The sequence below is a fragment of the Prosopis cineraria genome, unplaced genomic scaffold (genome assembly GCF_029017545.1).
Source record: "Prosopis cineraria cultivar Desert tree isolate PC_DT_omini unplaced genomic scaffold, ASM2901754v1 PC536, whole genome shotgun sequence".
In the NCBI taxonomy this organism is placed as follows: Eukaryota; Viridiplantae; Streptophyta; class Magnoliopsida; order Fabales; family Fabaceae; genus Prosopis; species Prosopis cineraria.
This window is the reverse complement of record NW_026555861.1, coordinates 1-20357: the sequence shown is the minus strand read 5'-3', so window position 1 is coordinate 20357 and position 20357 is coordinate 1. Positions and strand designations below refer to the sequence as shown.

The 20357-nt window shown below is 32.6% G+C and overlaps 2 protein-coding genes across 2 annotated transcripts; one reads left to right on the top strand and one right to left on the bottom strand.

Annotated features, from left to right (window-relative positions):
• The first annotated feature begins 5106 nt into the window (after window positions 1-5106).
• Window positions 5107-7108, top strand: LOC129297479 (uncharacterized). The gene is made up of 2 exons (XM_054935813.1): window positions 5107-6916; window positions 7005-7108. Exons 1-2 carry the CDS (start codon window positions 5107-5109, stop codon window positions 7106-7108), a joined length of 1914 nt encoding a protein of 637 aa, XP_054791788.1.
• A 10035-nt stretch (window positions 7109-17143) lies between these two features.
• LOC129297478 (mitogen-activated protein kinase homolog NTF3-like) lies at window positions 17144-20339 on the bottom strand. The gene is given in 4 exon segments (XM_054935812.1): window positions 17144-18518; window positions 18911-19195; window positions 19198-19338; window positions 19836-20339. Coding segments are annotated over 3 exon segments (1119 nt in total). The 5' UTR covers window positions 19336-19338; window positions 19836-20339; the 3' UTR covers window positions 17144-17822.
• Between the last annotated feature and the right edge of the window lie 18 nt (window positions 20340-20357).

Below are 20357 nucleotides of genomic sequence, written 5' to 3'. Positions count from 1 at the left end.
TATTATATAAATATAGATTTTGCTATAATTAAGTGAATATTTATAGTTGTATTATTAAATTTCCTTCAAAAAAACTGAAGTTCTTTTTTTCCACAAATTTTTTAAAAAATAATTTATATTCGAGGAAACAATTATTTTTAATATGATTATTTAATTAGATCAGATTCAGATATTATCAGGTTTGATGGTAGTATTTTTTTTTTATTTACACAAACTTAAAACTAAAATCTCGTATTTAAATAATTATAACCTATTTCACTAGCACCCAAACACAAAAAAGCAAATTTGATATGAATTCAGCCGAGTAACATGACAGGATGTAAAAGGACATCTTTTCATCCTACCAACAAAACCAAGGGTAAGTGGGAGGTGATCTTCTTTAAAAAGTACATGATATCCTGCGTTTTATGAAGTATTATTTGCAATCTAATAATATGACCTCAAAATTTTGTATTATAGTTTGAGGCGGGATTATGGGCTACTGTAGACCATACAAGTTGGCCTGTATAGATTTGAGAAAAATACAAGTTGTACTGGGCTCAACTTATTTTTGTGCGTGTCGAAATTTGTAGAGATGCCAGTTTGAAGCCTGCAATGAAATGCAGAGCATTGGTAGAAGAGAGAGGACAAAAAACAAGCTTTAAGTCAACGGCCAAGATTGTTTTTAAAAGATAAACGGTAATGATTGCTTTGTCTTTTATTGACATGTAAGAGTGCCGCGTGCCGGCAGCCCATCACCTCCCAACACGCACTCTTGCCAATACAAACATCGCATATTGCATTTTACATGTAGTACTTTTGTGATTAAAATTAAAATTGCATTTGTAATATCATTATAGGTAACGATTGCTTTGTCTTTTATTCATGTTTTTATTTTATAAATTTATTTTTAATGTTCATCTTTTGACAATTTAAATTAGGCATGAATAAAATTATGTTGATTTGGAATATGTGAAACTGATATAAACAAATATCACGAGACATATTTGAACACGCATGACAATACACGAACAAATATTGATTAAATTATTTTGTATTCATATGTATTATTTAAACAATATTATTTTAAATTAAAAAGGTCCAATCACAATCTAACCTAACCATGGTTGAATAGATCGGTATTTGGACCAATTTAATCTACTCTATGTGTCATCTTGGAAAGAGGTGAGGTATGACGGTTTATAGAAGTTTTTATGAAAAATATAACTTTAATCTCTATAATTTGCTCACATTTTTTTTTAATTTTTACTTTTTTTTGATATCCTAGATTCCAACAATTTATTTATGAAGGGGTTTAAAATAATAAAAAGTAAAAATATAGGAATTTAAGACATCAAAAAAAGTATAAAGACTGATAACAAAGCACAAGTAAAATGCAAGGACACATATTTTTTCATGATTTTATGATTTTAAAAAACGTAAATGGCTGCAAATTAATGGATATCAATATTATTTATTTGACTACTTTTTTTATATATGAAAAATCTTCATCTACATAATCTCTTATCTCATAAAGTCTCAATCTACATTTAATTTAAATATTACTTAGCTTCTAACTATTTTCTATCTTATCTTATAGAGTTTCATCCCGATTGTTTTCAGACAGGAATGAAATCAGGCTGATCGAGACTGGTATAAATTGAACAACCCTAGTGCAATGTATTTGATTGTGATATACAAGTAATTGTTGGAAGTATGAATTTTTTTAAAAAAAACATGCAATCTAGTTCAATTCCTAGCTACATTGAGGCCAGGAAAAAAAACTAATTTTGCTAAAATTATTATGTTAAATATTCAAAAAAAATATCATGTTAAATGAACCTTATATTAAACGAATTAAATAAACATTTTATTTTGTTAAGTGAATTAAATTCATATTACACTGGAAATCCCTACGTCCTGATACATCCATGATACACAGTCAAGAGGGTTTAGTTAAGCATATTGATCATGATCGGTGGACCATGAAATATGCGAAGTGAGAGTTTTTGAGATATTTTATGAGCACAAAGTGAAGACTAAATTAAATGTTAATTTCATTTCTTTTTTTTTTAAATGGGTACTTAAGCCAAACCTTTCAAATTTGAATTTGGTTTGAAATTCTTCAAGTTTGTTCAAATGGAAGTTAAAAAAAAAAAATTCTAAACCTTCAAATCTAGTCCTAATATTTTTTAAACTTATTTAATTTAACCCATTAAACTTAGTCTGAATTAATCGGAATCCCGCTCATTCCCACCTTTTTATTGGAGATCTACTAGTTTAATTAGATGTTCACATTACATTATTACTTCACCCACTTCCCATCCACCGTGAGAAAAGCGAGAAGCTTAGGTTCCTCACCGCTCCAATGTAATCACTAATCAACTCCCATCCTAGCTAGCTCCTCTATAGGTTTGGCGGGTGTGCGTCTTAAATATTCTGGACAGTTTGTATTTGATTTTTTATAAAATATTTATCTTTTATTATTTAACATTTTAACAATAATTTTATAAAAAATTAAATCTAAACTATCCAAACCTAGATGTTAAAGCTAGAAAGAAAAAAGAAAGAGGGGAGGAGAAAATTCTTATATCCGGAGACAGGACGAAGAGGCAACCCGCCTGATCTCACAGCCGCGTTTGGCTTGGTGATGACCATTGCAAGTTATTTTTTTCGAAGTTAATGGACCCTTTACAGCTCGGCTTTCGTGTCATTTTGTGCTTTTCTTTTTTTTTTAATTAAAAAATACATTCATAATTAAAATGAAATTACACCAATGATAAATGACCTGATAAATTACTCTCCTCATCTGCAGCCTTTTTTGATTCTGTGCTTTTCACGTTCGTGTATCATGACTTTGCACATTTTTTAAAAAACAAATTTCACAAATGATTTTTAACCTTTGGAGCCATTCATTTTGGTGTATCCTCCCTAGTTTTTACATCTCATATAAAAAAAACATTTTACAATAATTTTTGAAAAGAAAGGGGGAAAGGTACCAAAAGTAGGAGCCACTGATGATGACTTTATTGTGAAAGAAGGGAGATTGAAAATGGGGCCCTCGACAGAGAGGCGTATTGGATTATTTTCTTGAAAAAATTACAGATCGCATAAAAAATTAATTATTATAAAATTTATTAATAATTAAATTAAAATTTATGATAATTAATTTTTTTATGACGTTTCAATAAAATTCTTCTTTTATTTTAACCTATTGATATCATGAGAAATGCTTAAATAGGTCCAATGTATTATATCATTTGTGATTTATTTAATTAAAATGTTTCAATTAATTTAAATAAAATCTTGACATTTTTTAAATTAATTTTACTTTATAAAAAATATATATTTAATTTTTTATATTTTTTTACTATTATTAATATAAAGATAAATTTATATTTAATATTATTTAAATATTATATTTTTATTAAATAGATTATAAATGATATGATATATGTGATTTATATATAATAAGTGGGGGTGGGCCCCTACAACGAGAGTAAAAGCGTAAGGTAAGGGCATCTCACGCAGGTGCCAAGTGCCAACAGAATATTCCGGATCTCCTTCCGAGTATTATGGCCTTGAAGTTTATTGTTTCCTCGTCATTAAATTAATAAATTTGCAAGGTCTTGTCAAGCCCCCTGGCCGTTCCTCCATTGCTTGCATCCCATTCTCTCTCCTGGGATATTTTCAGCATTGTATTGAAAACCGAACCGGACCGGCCGGGTCAACCCGAAAACCTGTGATCCGGTCCCTTGTCCGTCTGGGTTTACTCCTAAACCGGTGAGGGGGTGAACCGGTATAACCCGGTCAACCCGGTGTAACCCGAATAACCCGATGGGTTGACTGGGTTAACCGGGTCATGATTTTTCAGACAAAAATCCCCAAAACGACGTCGTTTTGGGGGATTTGTTTTTTTTTTAATTTTCTTTCGGTCCAAATCCAGAGCCCATGGTATGAAGCCCAGACGCGGACGGACGCCAGACAGCACCAGCTTTCCGCCTTTCCCTTTCGTGACTTATGTCTGTGTCTTACCGTCTCTCCTCAGTCCTCTCTCTCGCCCTAATCAGCGTCCGACTCTCCGACCCTCCTCTCTCGCCTTTCCCTGTCTCCGACCATCCGTCCTCTCCAGCTCTCTCTCTCTCTATCTCTGCTGTTCGGTCTCTCCTTTAGCTCAGTGTACGACTTCCGTCTCTTAGCCTGATCGATCTGAAATCTCAGCCAGTCAGTTCGTGACAGCTCGGTGTGCGCAGCTCGCATTTTGCTTCAGGTTAGTCACTGTTGATCGCGCACAACTCTGTTTTTTGTTTCGTGATTCAGCTTAAGTGGTCGACTCTGTTGCTCGTGATTTGTTTCTTGCTTGTTCGGCAGATCATTTTGTATGTGTGAAACTTTCTGGTGTTTTGTGTTTTTCTGGTTTTAAGGTTTCTTTACTGTTAATTTGTGCTTTTATGTTGCTTCGGAAATGAAGCTATATGTATGTACTGGTTTAGTTTCATAATCATCTGTGGCTTTGATAATATAATGTTTGATCTTGGCTTCGGATCTAGGCTTTCTTCTGGTAATGATTTTGTGTTTGATCTTGTTTGACAATATAATTTCAGTTTATGGTTCTGTTTAATATTTCAAGTAAGTATGGAGAGGACTTTGAATCTGACAGCTCAAGCCTATGCTTCATGACTTTGTAGATCGATCATGTCCAAGCCCTTTAAAATTAAATAGGGATTATTGATGGCGCTTTCTGATCTTTTCCTACTCTGTGATCTGTTTATCTTGTTGATGATTTGGGGGTTATATATGTTGGTTGGGAAAATGAGATCTTTGCACGTGAATTGCTATTATATAGATTGCAATCTCAAGGCACATGTTTTATCCTCTGCTCAGGTTCATACTGTGTGTGCATTTTAAAAATGTTGTGATTTTCTATCTTAATTTTAAACTACGGATTGCACTATGTTATAGACAGGGCATATCTAGCTTCTTATTTTTCCTTCTTTCTTTGTGGCCAAACTTGAAAACTATGCAGTCAACACTGAATATGACTAATCAGCATTTGTGTGGAAAAATGAAATTGAAGCTTAGTCATTATTTTAGCTTGCAGGTTAAAATATAATTATTGCATTGATCATGGATATTGGAAGTAATCCTAGTAGTAGTGATAGAAATGAGAATCCTACCTCAAATTCCAATGATCCCCCTCCTAGTGGTAATGATTCAACATATGAGGCCCCATCTATGCGTGGAAAAACTGATCCTGCTTGGGCACATGTTGCCTTAAGAAAAGAAGGCAAGAAAAATATATATACTTGCCTTTATTGTGCATCAAGCTATGGAGGAGGTGGGATTAACAGAATGAAGCAACATCTTGCTGGTGTAAGTGGTCAAGTAGCTTCTTGTAAAAAAGTTCCTCATGATGTACGTCACAGAATGGTAGAGTCTTTGAAAGGTGGGAGAAAAAGGAAGGTTGATGATAGAAAAGAACAAGAACAAGAACAAGTAGGCATAGGGGACCTTGAAACTAATGATCCAATTGCTCCTACTCCAATTAAGATAGTCCCTGAGAGAGGTGCCAATAAGAGGCAAGCTTCTACTATTTCAGTTGAGAATTATTTTGCCCCTAGGACAACTCCTGGTTCCCAGCCTGGCATAAAAAGTGTGTTTGCAACAAAAGAAGCACAGTACAATGCAAAAATGGCTATTGCTGAATGGGCTATCATCAATTGCATTCCATTTAATGCATTAGATTGCCCTTCATTTCAAAAAGCCATAGATGCTATTGCTTCTATTGGGCCAGGGTTTAAAGCCCCTAATGCTTATGAATTTAGAGTCAATTTGTTGACAGATTGGAAAAAAGAATGTCAATTACTTATTGAGAGTCATCGGGCTAAATGGAAAAACACTGGATGTACACTCATGGCTGATGGTTGGACAGATGTGAGGCAGCGAACTTTGATTAATTTCTTAGTCTATTCTACACATGGAATGGTTTTTGTGAAATCTGTTGATGCATCAGATTTGGTAAAAGATGCTAGGACTTTATTCTCGTTGTTCTGTGAAGTGATTGAGTGGGTTGGTCCTAAGAACATTGTTCATGTGGTGACTGATAATGCTGCAAATTATGTAGCATGTGGCAAGTTGATTAAGGATAAATATAAAAATATTTATTGGTCACCTTGTGCTGCTCATTGTTTGAACCTTACTTTAAAAGATATAGCAAGCTTGGACAATGTGTCAGCACTTGCAACTAAGGCATCAAAGATAACTGTTTTTGTTTATAATCATATGATCTTCTTGTCATGGCTAAGGAAAAGATCGGGTTGGAAAGAAATTGTACGTCCTGGTGCAACAAGATTTGCTACTACATTTATTACGTTGCATAGCATATATATGCATAAGCATGACTTGCAAGCTTTGGTGACTGATAAGCACTTTGTGGATCACAAATTGTCAAAGACTCAAGCTGGAATAATTGTTACTGCCATCATATTAGATAATGGCTTTTGGGGTAATTGCTTAGAAATTGTGAAGGTTGTATCTCCTCTTATAAAGTTGTTGAGAATTGTGGATTCAGATGAGAAGCCTTCTTTGCCTTCTGTTTATGAAGGCATGCAAAGGGCAAAAAAAGAAATTAAGGCAACATTCAACAATAAGAGAGATTATTACAAGCCTTACACAAGCATTATTCAAGCTCGATGGGATAAGCACTTTAAGACAAATCTTTATGCAGCGGCATATTTGTTGAATCCTGCATTCTTGTATGATGGGAATTTTGTTCACAAGAGAAGGTTAATGGATGCAATGCTTGATGTGTTTGAGTCAAATGAAAGTGAAGAAATTGATTATATTGTAATGATGAAGCAATTGAGCTTGTATCGTGATCGTAAAGAATCTTTTGACAAAACTTCATGTGAAAGAGCAGCTCAGAAATTAGATCCTTGTGAGTATTCATATTTATTATTTAACATGTCCATGGTAATTCTAGTTATTATATGATTAACATCTAACTAAGTGTCTTTTATTTGCAGATGAATGGTGGTCATTCTATGGAGGTTCTGTTCCAGAATTGCAAACTCTTGCAATGCGTATTCTTAGCCAAACTTCTTCTTCTTCTGGCTGTGAAAGAAATTAGAGTTTGTTTGAACACATCCATACCAAAAGACGAAATAGATTACAACATCAAAGATTGAATGATTTAGTTTTTACAAATTATAATCTGCGATTGAAGCATAGGTAAAAATTAGAGTTTTAAATGGCAATGCTTTTATAATTTATAATTGAATATGAATTTTATTATTGTTTATCATATTTGATTATTTTATTTTTTTTCAAGGAGTCAATTGAGAAAAAATAAAAGTTATGATCCCATTGATTATAAATCAATTGACAAAATTGACTTTTGGGTGGCTGAAGAAGAGGAAGAGCCAGCTCCTGAGTTTGATTCTCAAGAAGTTGCAAATCTTGAAAGTGTCATTCACAATGAAACCATAGCTACTCCATTAATCCTTGAGAGGGATTATGAAGGTTTATTAAATTTACTATCATGTTTAATACAAGTATATGAATTTTTTGAAATGCCATTCATTAGTATTAATTTCTATTTGTTGTATTGTAGGTGATGAATATATGAATGTTCTAGAGCCCCCATCTTTGCCTGATGTTGCTAGTGGTTCTGGTTTTTCTCATTCCAGTCCTAATGTCTCAATGCCTGGAGATTTGAATGAAGTTAATGATGACTTTGGTGTTGGTCAATATTAGTTACCATGGACATGTTAATCATATGATAGAAAGGTTGTCATTGTAAGGATAAATATTTGAAGTATTGTATTTGGTTGAATGTTCTTATAATTAATATTTTTTTATTTAAATTGTATTATTTTAATCATGACCGGTTTGCCACCGGTTCAACCCCGGTTCAACCCTAATTGAACCACTAACCCGTGACCCAATGTCATGACCGGTTCAATGACCGGTCCGGTTTTACGTACCTTAATTTTCAGACACACACGCAGGCAGTCCCGTGAGCGCAAATTTGTTCACATTGTAGAAACTTAACACGTATTTTATCAAGGCGCGCGTGTTTCAATCTTGTCCCTGCCGTCAGAGTCATTTTGATGGCGTAGGTAGTCTTGAGTCTCGTGGCTTTCTAAAACTCCATCGCCCATCAATTCCCTCGACGCTCGTCCAATTTCTACAGCACAACCAACAGCGGGAGAACCAGCCTCGAAAGTTTGGGGAGGCCAATGTTTTTAACATTAATCAGTCTCTCTCCTCTCTATTATAATGCACATTTATCTCACCGAAATCAAGGAGATAAAATTTAATAATTAAAAATAAAATAAATGTTTAGTTTTATTCATATTTAAACACAAAATTTTAAATATGTACTGCATTCTTTCTAATAATTAATGAGTTTAAATACAGATAATATTAAAATATATATATATATATATATATATGTATTAATATCTCATCAAATGTCTTGTATTGAAGATAAAAATCTTTTTAAAATGAGTTCCATAATAAGAATATAAGGAAGTATTACACTAACTTCATCTCAATTTATAAAATATTTTTAAAAGAAATCACATGTATTAATAAAATTTATTAAATACAATTTATAACTTTATTTTTTTAAAATAAAAATATAAACTTTTAAAAATATTTTTTATTTAATACTTCATTTGTCAAATAATACTAAAGACAGAGAATATAATAAAAATAATATTGAAAAGACATAATTAATAAGATTTTATTTTTATTAAAGTATTTTATATTTTAAAATTAAATATTTCTTAAAAATATCTTTAGGATGGAGTGAAAAAAAAAATGATATCGAATCTCGATCCCTCACGCTTACTAGCTCTCTCTCTTTCTTTCCTCTCACTATTTTGAGACCCTCCTTCTTTGCCTCACCATATCACAATTCCCACCCTTCCTCTTTTTCTTCTTCACGCAGCTACCATTAAAGGGTGCGGGCAGTGACAGACCCAAAAAAAGTTATTAACGGGGGCAGCATTTACACCAAACACAAATATTAATAATTTTTGAAAGAATAAAATTATAAATATTAACTAAATAGATATATAAATAAATTATATCAGAATTTAAAAATATGTATTAATTTCGTTCCCATCATGAATTTACTTTAAATGTAAATAAAAGATAAATGATGTTTTTTTAATAAGCTAAAGTGTGCCTTTGGTCCTTTACTACATGCAATGATTTATTTTAGTCTCTTAATTTTAGAAAGTATTTTTTAGTCATTTAATCATAATACCAAGAGTTTTAAATGATTATTTTTTGCACAATCATTATTATTTTAAAAATTTTTGAGAATATTTTGTTAATATTTAAAAATTTAATGTAAAAAAATTCTATTGATGAAAGTTATGGTGTTAAAATTAAGTGATTGAATAATTTTATAAAATTAAGGGATCAAAATAAAATTTTATATAAAAATAAAGGATTATAATTATGAATAAAAATGGATTAAAAGTAAACTCTAGCATTTTAAATATGAATGTTTGATTAATTTTAAAGAGGATGTGAAACAATTAATTTTTTCTAAGTGGGAAATCGCTATTTTAAAGGGAACACGTGCAATTGTAACATGAAAATAAGTGAAATTTTTTTACTTATTTAAATAGGGGCAAATGCCCCTTCTCCTGTGGACATTGGTATTTGGTGCATGTACATCTCTCGGTGTGAGAAGTTTTTTCGAGGTTGAGGGGCCGAGGCCCCACCCACCTACAACGTGGGTCCGCCCTTGAGAAGCAAACCCCCATCTTCATTTCACCACCGCTTAATTATTGGCAAGGATGAAAGAAAATCTAAACAATCGGGGGAAACAAATTGGTAGTTTTTAAAATTAACAGAGCTAATTCTTTGACATCCATCCAAGTTTCTTCTTCGCGAATACACACACGCACCATCTCAAACCAAATCCCCTTTCCATCCTCAGTACTGTTTCCAGCATTAATACTAGAGATCTTAATTGTTATCTCTTTTCTTTTTTTAAAAAAAAAAGCAGCAGAGAGAAGAATACAGAGACAGCGAATACAGAGTCAAATTTAAATGGCATTCCATGATTAATTAATTTGTACAAGCACATATACAGATAGATGGTAATTTGAAGAGAAAGAGAAAAGGCATGCATGTAGATGCAGCGTGGAATAATTGTGAAATATTGATGTCAGTGGCTTGTACGTGCAGATGTGAAGGGATTGTGGAAAAGGGATTCCACGGTCGGTTACTCGGGTCGCACGAAGTCTCTTTCTTACTTTTGCAAAAGCCATCTTAAAGTCCAGCTCCTCTCCTCTCTTTCTCTCTCTCTCTCTCTCACCTCATCTTTTTCATCATCCCTGGTTTCCTCACTTTATTTCTCATTTGGTCCATGACCCAGTCAGATACGCACCAACATCAGTTTCATGATCAATCAATATACAGCACACAACATGTTTCACTCTGCATTTTTTTTTGGCAAACGAAAAAAGAAAGGGTGATCTGCACTGAAACTTGAACAAGGAATTGATCGAAGCAACGAAACTGCCACGTTGAGGGTCATTGAAGCCACTGTTATCAATTACTGTCGCTTTAACGGAGATCATCCGTGTTCATAGGAAACTTTCCAGTCATCCATGTGAAGCTGCAGGAGTGCCGCCCGTGCAAGTTGCTCTTCTTTATCGGAGACGCGCGCATTACTGCGTCCTTGCAGCTTTCTTTTCTTTACTTTTTTTTTTTTTTAAACCAACTGCGTCCTTGCAGCTTTCCAAAGGGATTTTATTTAAAATCATAAATAAAGGTTGAGTTTAGAGGCTATTTATATAAAATTATTTTTATAAAAATTTAAATTTAAAAAATAATTTTTAAAGAAGTCAGGTTTTCAAACCCAATCCAAATGCTGATAGGCCCTTAAAAATTCGGGTCAAGCCACCTTTTTAAGTTTGTTTTTATTTTTAAATTAAATTTAAAATTTAAAATTTATATTTATACTTTAAAATTAAAATTTCTGTCATTTATTTTTAATTTTTAAACATTATAATTTATATTTTTAAAAAATATATGAAATATTATAATTAAAAATTTTAATTTAAAAAAATTTTTAAAAATAAAAAATAATAGTAAAGGTTTACAAGGTTGATCCTAAATTTTTTATATAAAAGTCAGATATTAAAAAATAAAATATTTTAAAAAAATTAAGGGTCCGTTTGGTTTTTCTCCGTTTCACGTTCAGAAAGCAAAATTTCACTTTCAGAAAGTTGAAAGTTGTTTGGGTAGAATATTTTGCAGAAAAACACATCTTGAAAGTACATTCAAACAGTAGCTGAAAGTGGATTTCTGAAACGTAACTATTTGAAGCTTTTGAAAAGTGGATTTGAAAAGTAGGATGTTATTTGACCATACTACCCTAAGTTTAATCTCTTATTTTTTTATTTAAAAAATAGTTAATTCATTAAAAATATAATTATTATTTTAATAATAATAATTAGGTATCAATTTTTTTAGTATTATAAATTGAGTAATTAATCATATTAATTTTTAGCATTAATGTATAATAAAAATTACAAATCTTTATTACATCTTTTAAAATTACAAATTAAAAAATACAAATAATTAGAGATCAAATTTTTAGCACTATAGATCAAAATTTATGTTATTTATAATCTTTATTATATTTTTTAAATATTTTCAATATATTACATTTGTATAATAAAAATTATAAATCATTATAAATCAATGTCCTTTTTGGTAATTGTACATTCAAAAGCACATTTCATTATCACAAACCAAACAACTTTCAATGTATCAAACTGACTTTTGAAAAAATATATTCAAACACAATTTCATTACAACAACTGACTTTCATTAAACTTACTTTCACCAAATAAATTTTTACCAAATAAACTTTTGACAAACTAAAAATCAACGCACACTAAGTTGAACGGTTCAGGTTCCTAAAGGTCCAGTTCATAAAGAAAGGTCGAACTTATCTGAGCTTCGGCCGTTCATTTTCTAATTCTAATTTTATTTGAATCTCAAAGAATTAAAATGCACGTGCTAGGCTGTGCCTAGTTAGTGCTGTCATGTCATGTTCCGTATACCTAGTTTACCTCTTCATCTCAATGATTAAACAGTTCCCTTTGTTTCCTTCGCGACGAAGAAGCCGAATTAACCCCACCAATCGCCACGAGATCTTCGCCGTATCTCTGTGGGCTTCCCGTCTTGTCTACACTGGCGCAGTTTGTGAACTACAAATCAGATTTCATGATTTCATCACTTTATCTTTTCAATTTTACCTTTCTCTTCTTTTTCTCTCTTTGCCTTTGAATCGCCTTCGTAGTTTGAAGAGGATACTAGCTAGAGATTATAAGATATTTAAAATTTAAATGACGTTCCTCGTTGCATGGAACACGTCAATCAAATAAAATGGTTCACGAAGAAACTAAATTAAAGGGAAAATGAGAGATAGGTTTAAATTAGTTTTCAAGTTTCAAATTTTAAAGATGTGCATATCCGTTATTTAATTTTATAATTTTATTGTGATAATTTTATAATTTATTTTTTAAATTTTAATATAGTTGAAAAATAAATAAATTTATTTTTTTATTAAAATTTAAAATATAAGTTAAAAATTTGTCATAATAAAATTATAAAATTAAAAAACTAAATTTATAAATTTTTAAAATTTATTAAAATTTGATACTTAAGTTAAATTAATGAAGATCTCTGTATTATTCCCCTTAAATTAAAAGAATAGGATCCGTCAAATTTGACTGTCACGACCCTTGGAATATGTGGCTTTATTATAAAGCAGTATTAGAGAGAGGATGTTGGCAAAAAAATATTAAAAAATAGAGAGAGAGAAAGAGAGAGAGAGAGAAAGAGTTGTACTCAAAAAGAGCAGGAAAAGCCTCCACTCTACCTGAAGACAAAAGAGAGACGGTCATGTTCACTTCTGTTGCTTCTTGGACTTTTTTACAAAAATACTACACACAGTAAAACAAATTACCAAATGTTTCTTAAAATACTACACCAGAGATCATTCGAAAGAAGAACGAGTTTGAGGTTATGAAAAAATTATTCTCGCTTAGAATAATTTTGTAATCAAAAATTATTTTTTTATTTCATTAAAAATGAAGTGTATTATTGCTGATTTAATGTTTTATTTTCAGTCTTTCCTTCTTTACCCACGATCGTTTTATCAACTTTTCAAAACCTCCTAGACCCAAGTTTTGCTTTTCACGCGGATTAAAAAGATTCATGTGCACTGACTATATAAGGGGTTAAAAACATGAAGATACTGTAGTAAAGTTAAAGTCAAAGAGTGTGAAGCTGGTTTTTTTTTTTTTACTAACATGCTATACAATATAAAAGAAAACACCAAAATGTTACACAAAATGTTGCACTTAAAATTCATCACACCAAGAATGATTTCTTCAATATATCAATTCAATTCCTCCAAAATTCATTCTTGACAAAAACAATTTATGAACTTTAGCTGCACCATATAATTACAGTAATAATTTAATAATCATTTGAATGAAAATGATAAATAATAATTGTTACTAATATGATTAAGGAATTATTATGAGGTGTATTAAATTAAAAATTATTGATAATAAATAAATAATTATTAGTTTTTATGAAAAATAATAATGAATGGTTAAGTTATATGAGTGAAAAGTAAAAATTAATTTACCTCACAAATAGTGACTTTCAGTGCCACATCTTGTTCTTTTTCTCATACGTTGTGGCTGCTGTTATTGTTTTATGTTTCTCTATTCTTGAAATTTAAGTGTTTTATTTATCTGCATAGTCGGTGTATTTAAATCAAATTAAGGTAATTCAACTAAAAAAATCGATTATCAAGGAGTGACATGTGATTTATTTGATGGTCTATTATATTCAAAAGTAAAAAGATGCAAGGATTGGGAATAAAATGTTAAATCAATAATAATAAACTAAAATCATTTAGGCAGTGAACAATTTCACTTTTAATGAAATAAAAAAAAATTTTGACTCTAAAATCGTTCTAGGCGAGAACGATTTCTTCAAAACCTCAAACTTGTTCATCTTATAAACAATTTTTAGTGTAGTATTTTGGAAAATACTTACCACGTTGCAGCATTTTGATAATTTCTTTTACTGTGTGTAGTATTTGGTAAAAAAGCCTGCTTCTTGACTAAGAGCAACTTCCATCGTTGTTTTTAGACTGCGGTGTAGTTGTATCACATGTGTCTACATTGTAAAAAAATCTTCCAATCTTATTCAACATAGTTTGACTTAACAAAATTTGATCTTGTTAAAAATTAATCTTTTAAGATTGAAAAGACTAAAAACATCAGACTGTTTTTTTGAATTGGCTGGACAGAAGACTAGACATCTGACCACTTGATCCAGTCTGATTCTATTAAATTTATTTAATATGATTATAATTAATTTACTAATTATAATAATAAGTTAAGACTATTAATTATTTAATAAGTCTGATCTCGCATGGTCACATGATCAAATTAATAATTTAATAATTTGAACCACTTGGGCTGTAACTCAAACTTTTTTTCTTGTTGTTAGGAATTATTATGAATTTATTATGATTATAAGTATTTTTATTATCTTAATTGAATTTATGAAATGAATTATTACCTTTCATAGAGAAAAAAGGAAAAAAAAGACTAAGCGAGTACTGAATTAACATGACTAGTCTCTCAATCCTTTGGACTATGTCTGATCTTATTAATTTTTAGGTTATCATTAGATCAGATCTAATTATAGGTTGTCTAATCTAATTTTGTTTATGGAATGATTTCAAAATAGATTTAAGAAAAATCCTTTTTTTTTTATTAAAATTATGATTCATTTATAACCATATATTACAAACTCAAAACACCTCTATATGGCCATTTCTCTCCCCTTCCTCTTCTTCTTGAATAAAAGAGGGAGGATGGTTAAAGAAATGTTCCTCTGAAATTATATTCTGAGCAAATTTAGTAAAAGTATCAGCTTTTTTAACAAATATCCTAAGCTTAAACTAAGTCCAATCCTTTGTGCAGCTGTATATGTAGCATGTCTGCGGCACAGTGCAGATTCATGGACATGCATGCATGACGAGCAGACGAGACAGGCGAAGATATATAATATAGACTACAGAGTCAAAGTTGGCGCCCAGAGAAATAGCTAACTTGAATAAAATGTCTATTATATTACTCTTAGTTGTCATCTTAAAATTAAATGCAGGTTCGTAATACTAATATAAAATGGAGTGAACTTTTCTTTGTGAGTCTAAAAGTTTACAGAAGCAGAGAACGACGGAGCCTCCGAGAACATTGGCTGATGTCAAAAGAGAAACGCCGAGGCACTCAACAAAAGTAGGTGGCCGGCACTCGTATTTGGCCACTGCTGGGAGTGGGTGGTTGAATCTTCAAAGTTGAAACCCAACAAATTTTGATTTGCCAAATCCCCCTCGCCATCTATATCCATATGACCATATCCATGTGCACTGTGTTCTCAACTTTTTCATCTGTCCGTTCACACCTAAACAACCCCTTTACCAACAACCCTGAATGCCTGCATGCATCTCTTTCCGTGTACGGGTGGAAATAAGTCCGGTTTTAATAGTAATTTATAGCTTAGCTTACTTGCCATCGGGCCTAGTCTAACCACCTTATTAAATAAGCTCAGATCAAAATCAGGTTTTTAATTAAATTTACTTAGCTAAATAGATTAGGCTTTTTTGTAAGGTCTGGTCTATATATATATATATATATATTATGTAATATATCACAAAATACAACAATTTTTAATTATATTTTCAATCATATTAGACTTATATATTAATATTAATTTTATTATTTTATTGTTATATTGTATTTTAATTAGTAAGTCTTTTCAATTATTATATATTGTAATTGATAGATCAAGTTATACATTATATATTATGATAGTCTTTAAATATATTTGAGATGTTTAAAACTAAAATGTGAGCATATTTAAATGCTTTCAGGCCAAGCTAGACTTTATGTAAGCTCAGGCCTAAGTTGTAAAAAAAGCTTTATACAAGTTTTATGTGAGACTCAAGTCTCTAATTTATCACACAAACTCAAATTTATTTGATCAAAGTTTAACTTAATAAAGCCTATTTTCACCCTTACGTATGTTCATTTTCCCCCTAATTTCAAAACAACCTCGTTGAATTTTCAATTTCACGTATACCTTAATTTAACCTTTAAATGTCACTTGATAATAAAAGACATTAGCCCGTTTGAACCATTTCACAATTACGTTGTTTTGATATGGATACCTTCGCTATTTTCGTATTTTCTATAATTAAAAAATAAAAATATTAATAAGTTTTCATATGTACGTATCAAGATCATAATAAAATAATTAAATTAATTAAATGTATTTTCCCGATCAAGAATCCACAAGCAAAATAAGATTTCCAACGTCTCAATTAATGACCACCATTATTTCCAGGGGGGAAAAAAGCAGCACAACGTTTCAAAAGGATGGGTTATAATGAAAGTATGTGGGCCTGCTTTCCTCACCCATTAAGTCCACTTCGTGGTGCTATGGGCAAGGCCCATTTGCGTCATACAGTTTGGCCACAGTGCAAACCCAGATCCCTTTCTTTTCACCCCTTTTCCTGCAAACACATCCACGCATATTATTACTTGGCTTCAAATTTATACATGAATCCATGTGCGCGCGTGCTTTCACACCTCTCCCAATCCACTAAAGATAACGTCTCTCATCTTCATGGTACGACAAATAAAACGAATTTGGAGTCGCCAATTCACAGAGGATAATCAACGGGCTCAAATCATTGCCCATGCAAATATCATCCAGTCAAACAAGTCAAAACTGTTCGAGGCACAACTTTAAACTAATTAATGACTTTATAATCATATTTTAATTTAATGTCGCGTATTGGAGGACGAGTAATACTAATATGAATTAGTTATTTAATTGCAACTCTAAGATCTAACTAATTTCCTAACCCAATTAGCAGGTTTGTACTTTTGCACTAGGTCTCAACAGCCCTGCAGCATTCTCTTGTTATTCATCTTACACGGAACTCCCATCCATCTCTCCCCAACCCTTACTCGTAATCAGGTACAGTGCCATGCCCAGTTCCATGCCCAGCCAAGCAAACAAAAACGTGTTTTCTTTCTCTAATCATACATCATATTGATAAACGTTAGACCAAATTTACATGGTTTCAAAAGCATTTACAGCTCGAACCAGGTTACCAGCTCAGACTCAGATACAAAACAGCTCTGAACATGTAAACAACTAAAAACCCCACGTTGGTCTCTCATAAATTGAGTAATTTTCAATTTAATCTCACAGATTAGTTTTAAAATTTGATCCCTCATCATTGTCTTTTCATTTTTTTCCTTTACAGGAAATATTTCCTAATTTAATTCAATCCCTTGTAGATGAAACTATTATCAATAATGTCCCGCGCAGATGCATAAACATCAGATTAATAACAGGACATAAATGATGATAGTTATATATTTGGATAATCACAAGCTGAGAAAATAATTCTGTGAGGGACTAAATTGAGAAACACCCGATCTGTGAGGAACCAAAAATGGGGCTTTACTCTCATGCAAACTAATAGTTAACATCTACTATTAGCAAAACGCAGTAATGCTTCACCTCCCAGCATGACCCTCTTTTGCTGTTGTTCTGTAGGTCCTCCATAAGGAGGAAACAGAACATATATTAAGCTCATCATATCAAAGCCTTCCTACTTATTTGGAGCAAACTTAGTTATTAGACTCCTCTTGCCATCACAAAAAGGTAACAAAATGGGAAAGCAAAAGAAAATAAGATCATGAGCACACGAGCGTATCTGCCATCGCAGCTTCAGGATGGTAATGAAGCATTTCCTTCCACATCATCTCCCTTATCATCTCTTCTCCCAAATCTTCCTCCATGTCAAGATCAATAGGAACGATGGCTGGAGGGTCGCTGTTAGGATCATATAGAGGGGACATATAAGGATGTTGGAGTGCTTCAGTAACACTAATCCTCTTTGATGGGTCGAAAACAAGCATTTTCTGCAGTAGATCAATTGCCAATGGATGGGCGTTCGGGTAAAGCCGGGAAAAGGGTGTTCCTGGAGAAGATGGAAGTGATTTGATGTACCTCTTTGCCTTAGGATTATCAATGAATTCAAGATCCTCCTCCCTTTGGCTGCCAAGAATATTGATAATTAGTTTTAGCTGATTCAGGCACTCTGAACCAGGGAAAATAGGTTTTCGTCCAAGAAGCTCTGCAAAGATGCATCCCACAGACCAGACATCAATAGATGTCCCATAATTGTCACAGCAAAGCAGAAGTTCTGGTGCTCGATACCACCGAGTGACAACATACTCAGTCATGAACTGGTTCTTGCTGCTGTTGGTGCGTGCTAACCCAAAATCACATATTTTTAGGTCACAGTTTGCATTGATTAGAAGATTCCCAGGCTTCAAGTCACGATGAAGGATGTTGGCTGAATGAAGATACTTCAAGCCCCGAAGCAACTGCACCCAGGCACTTCTGTATTAGTAAGTGTAATGACCAACTAAGAAACAAAGATATCATATCTTCCATAAAGCCATATGGATGGGCCACGTGAAGATTAGTTATTCTTCAGGAGAGAATAAATCATAACTTGAAGAAATCTTGAGGTATAAAATAGCATTGGAGTGAACAGGCAAAAATGCTGCAGATAAATTCATGTAAAAAGAGGGCTGCACGAATTTGTAAAAAATGAAGATCTTAACATGTTGGGCTGGGTCATGAATAAGTCCACAGGATGCTAAACTAGAGTACTCAAAAAACATATGACCACTTGTTAGCTTCTATAGGAATACTTAGTTCAGTTGGTCCAAAATCTAGTTTCATACCTTTGGTCCAAAATCTAGTTTCATACCTGAAAGAGGAAATATTGGCAGTGATCATTAGACAGTGCTTGTGAAGACCTAATAATCTGATGCAAATCTGTGTCCATAAGTTCATAAACCAGGTAGACATCCTTGAAACTTCTTCTATGATTCGGCATCATGATATCTTTCAAAGCAATCACATTTTCATGTTGGAGATGCCGAAGAAGTTTCAATTCACGCAAAGTCCTTAGTGCATCAACCCGGTTTTCAAAAGCATTTTGTATCTTTTTAATGGCAACTTTTTCATTGGTTTCTCGGTTGACTGAAGAGCATATACAATTCCATACGCTCCTCGACCAACAGGCTTGATGGGCACATATTTTGTATCAATCTCAAACAGGGCTTGCCACATGGTGTAATAATGCTTTCCTTCACTCCTGATCCCATTTGGAGGCTCAACAGGAGTCGCCATTCCCTGAAAATTAACAGGACGGCATTAATAATATAGTACTTGAGGAGATTTCGATCAAGAGTGCTGAGAAAAGGGGGAAAAGGATATGTCAATATATGCATACTCAAAGTCCTGACGAAGGATCTCTCACATAGGGACTTTCACTAAAGAATAAAAAAGAGTAAACAAATTATAGAGAATGGTTGTTTTTCACCACACCATCACTAATCTAAAATTGGCGGTCTTGATTGAGACTAAGATGCTAGGAAAGATGACACCGAGCAAATTTACATACAATTCTCCACCCAAAGAATGGAAAAACTCTTTGGGCGTTCAGGATGGAGATACAGATCGTTTATTTCTTTATCACGTAGAGATCTGTCCAAGGTAGAATGTGTATTTACGGGAAAAAAAAATGGGAAGAAAACCGATGGTGAGTTAATATTTTAGCAAACCGTAACTTCTAAATGGGGAAAGAATATAACAAATAACCAAGATGATGATGATAATAAAAGAGTTACCTTTACACGAAAAAGCAGAACTTTATACTTCTAGTACAGCAAATTCCCTTCAATTTCAAAATATATATGCTAGACCGTTGCCTTCGTTTTCCCACAATATCCTTCCGCCGTCGAAATTGAACCCCAAATTTCTGATTTCTTACACAACCAAATCAACACCCTATAGCGAGAAGAATTGACATCGATTCACTCCAAGTTCCACTTCAAATCAATGGATTCTTCACCAAAAGCTCAGCTCTTTACTCAACTTGAGTACAGACCCAGATTTAAAGGAGCTCTACCGAGCGTTAGAAGAATGCTCTGACCCGAAGTTCGCCTTCGATCTCTTTGTAAGGGATAGAATGCATAGGTATTGTCAGCGATGAAGATTCGTTATGTCATCGAGATCGGACCAGCAAGCGACGAATAGTTTTGGACTTTCTGAAAGGAATGCATCTCACACACTCACACCCGCGTTTTCCTCCTTGAACGACACATTTTTTTTGGGGTTTCAATCATCCAGTGACCATGGCGGGACCCGTT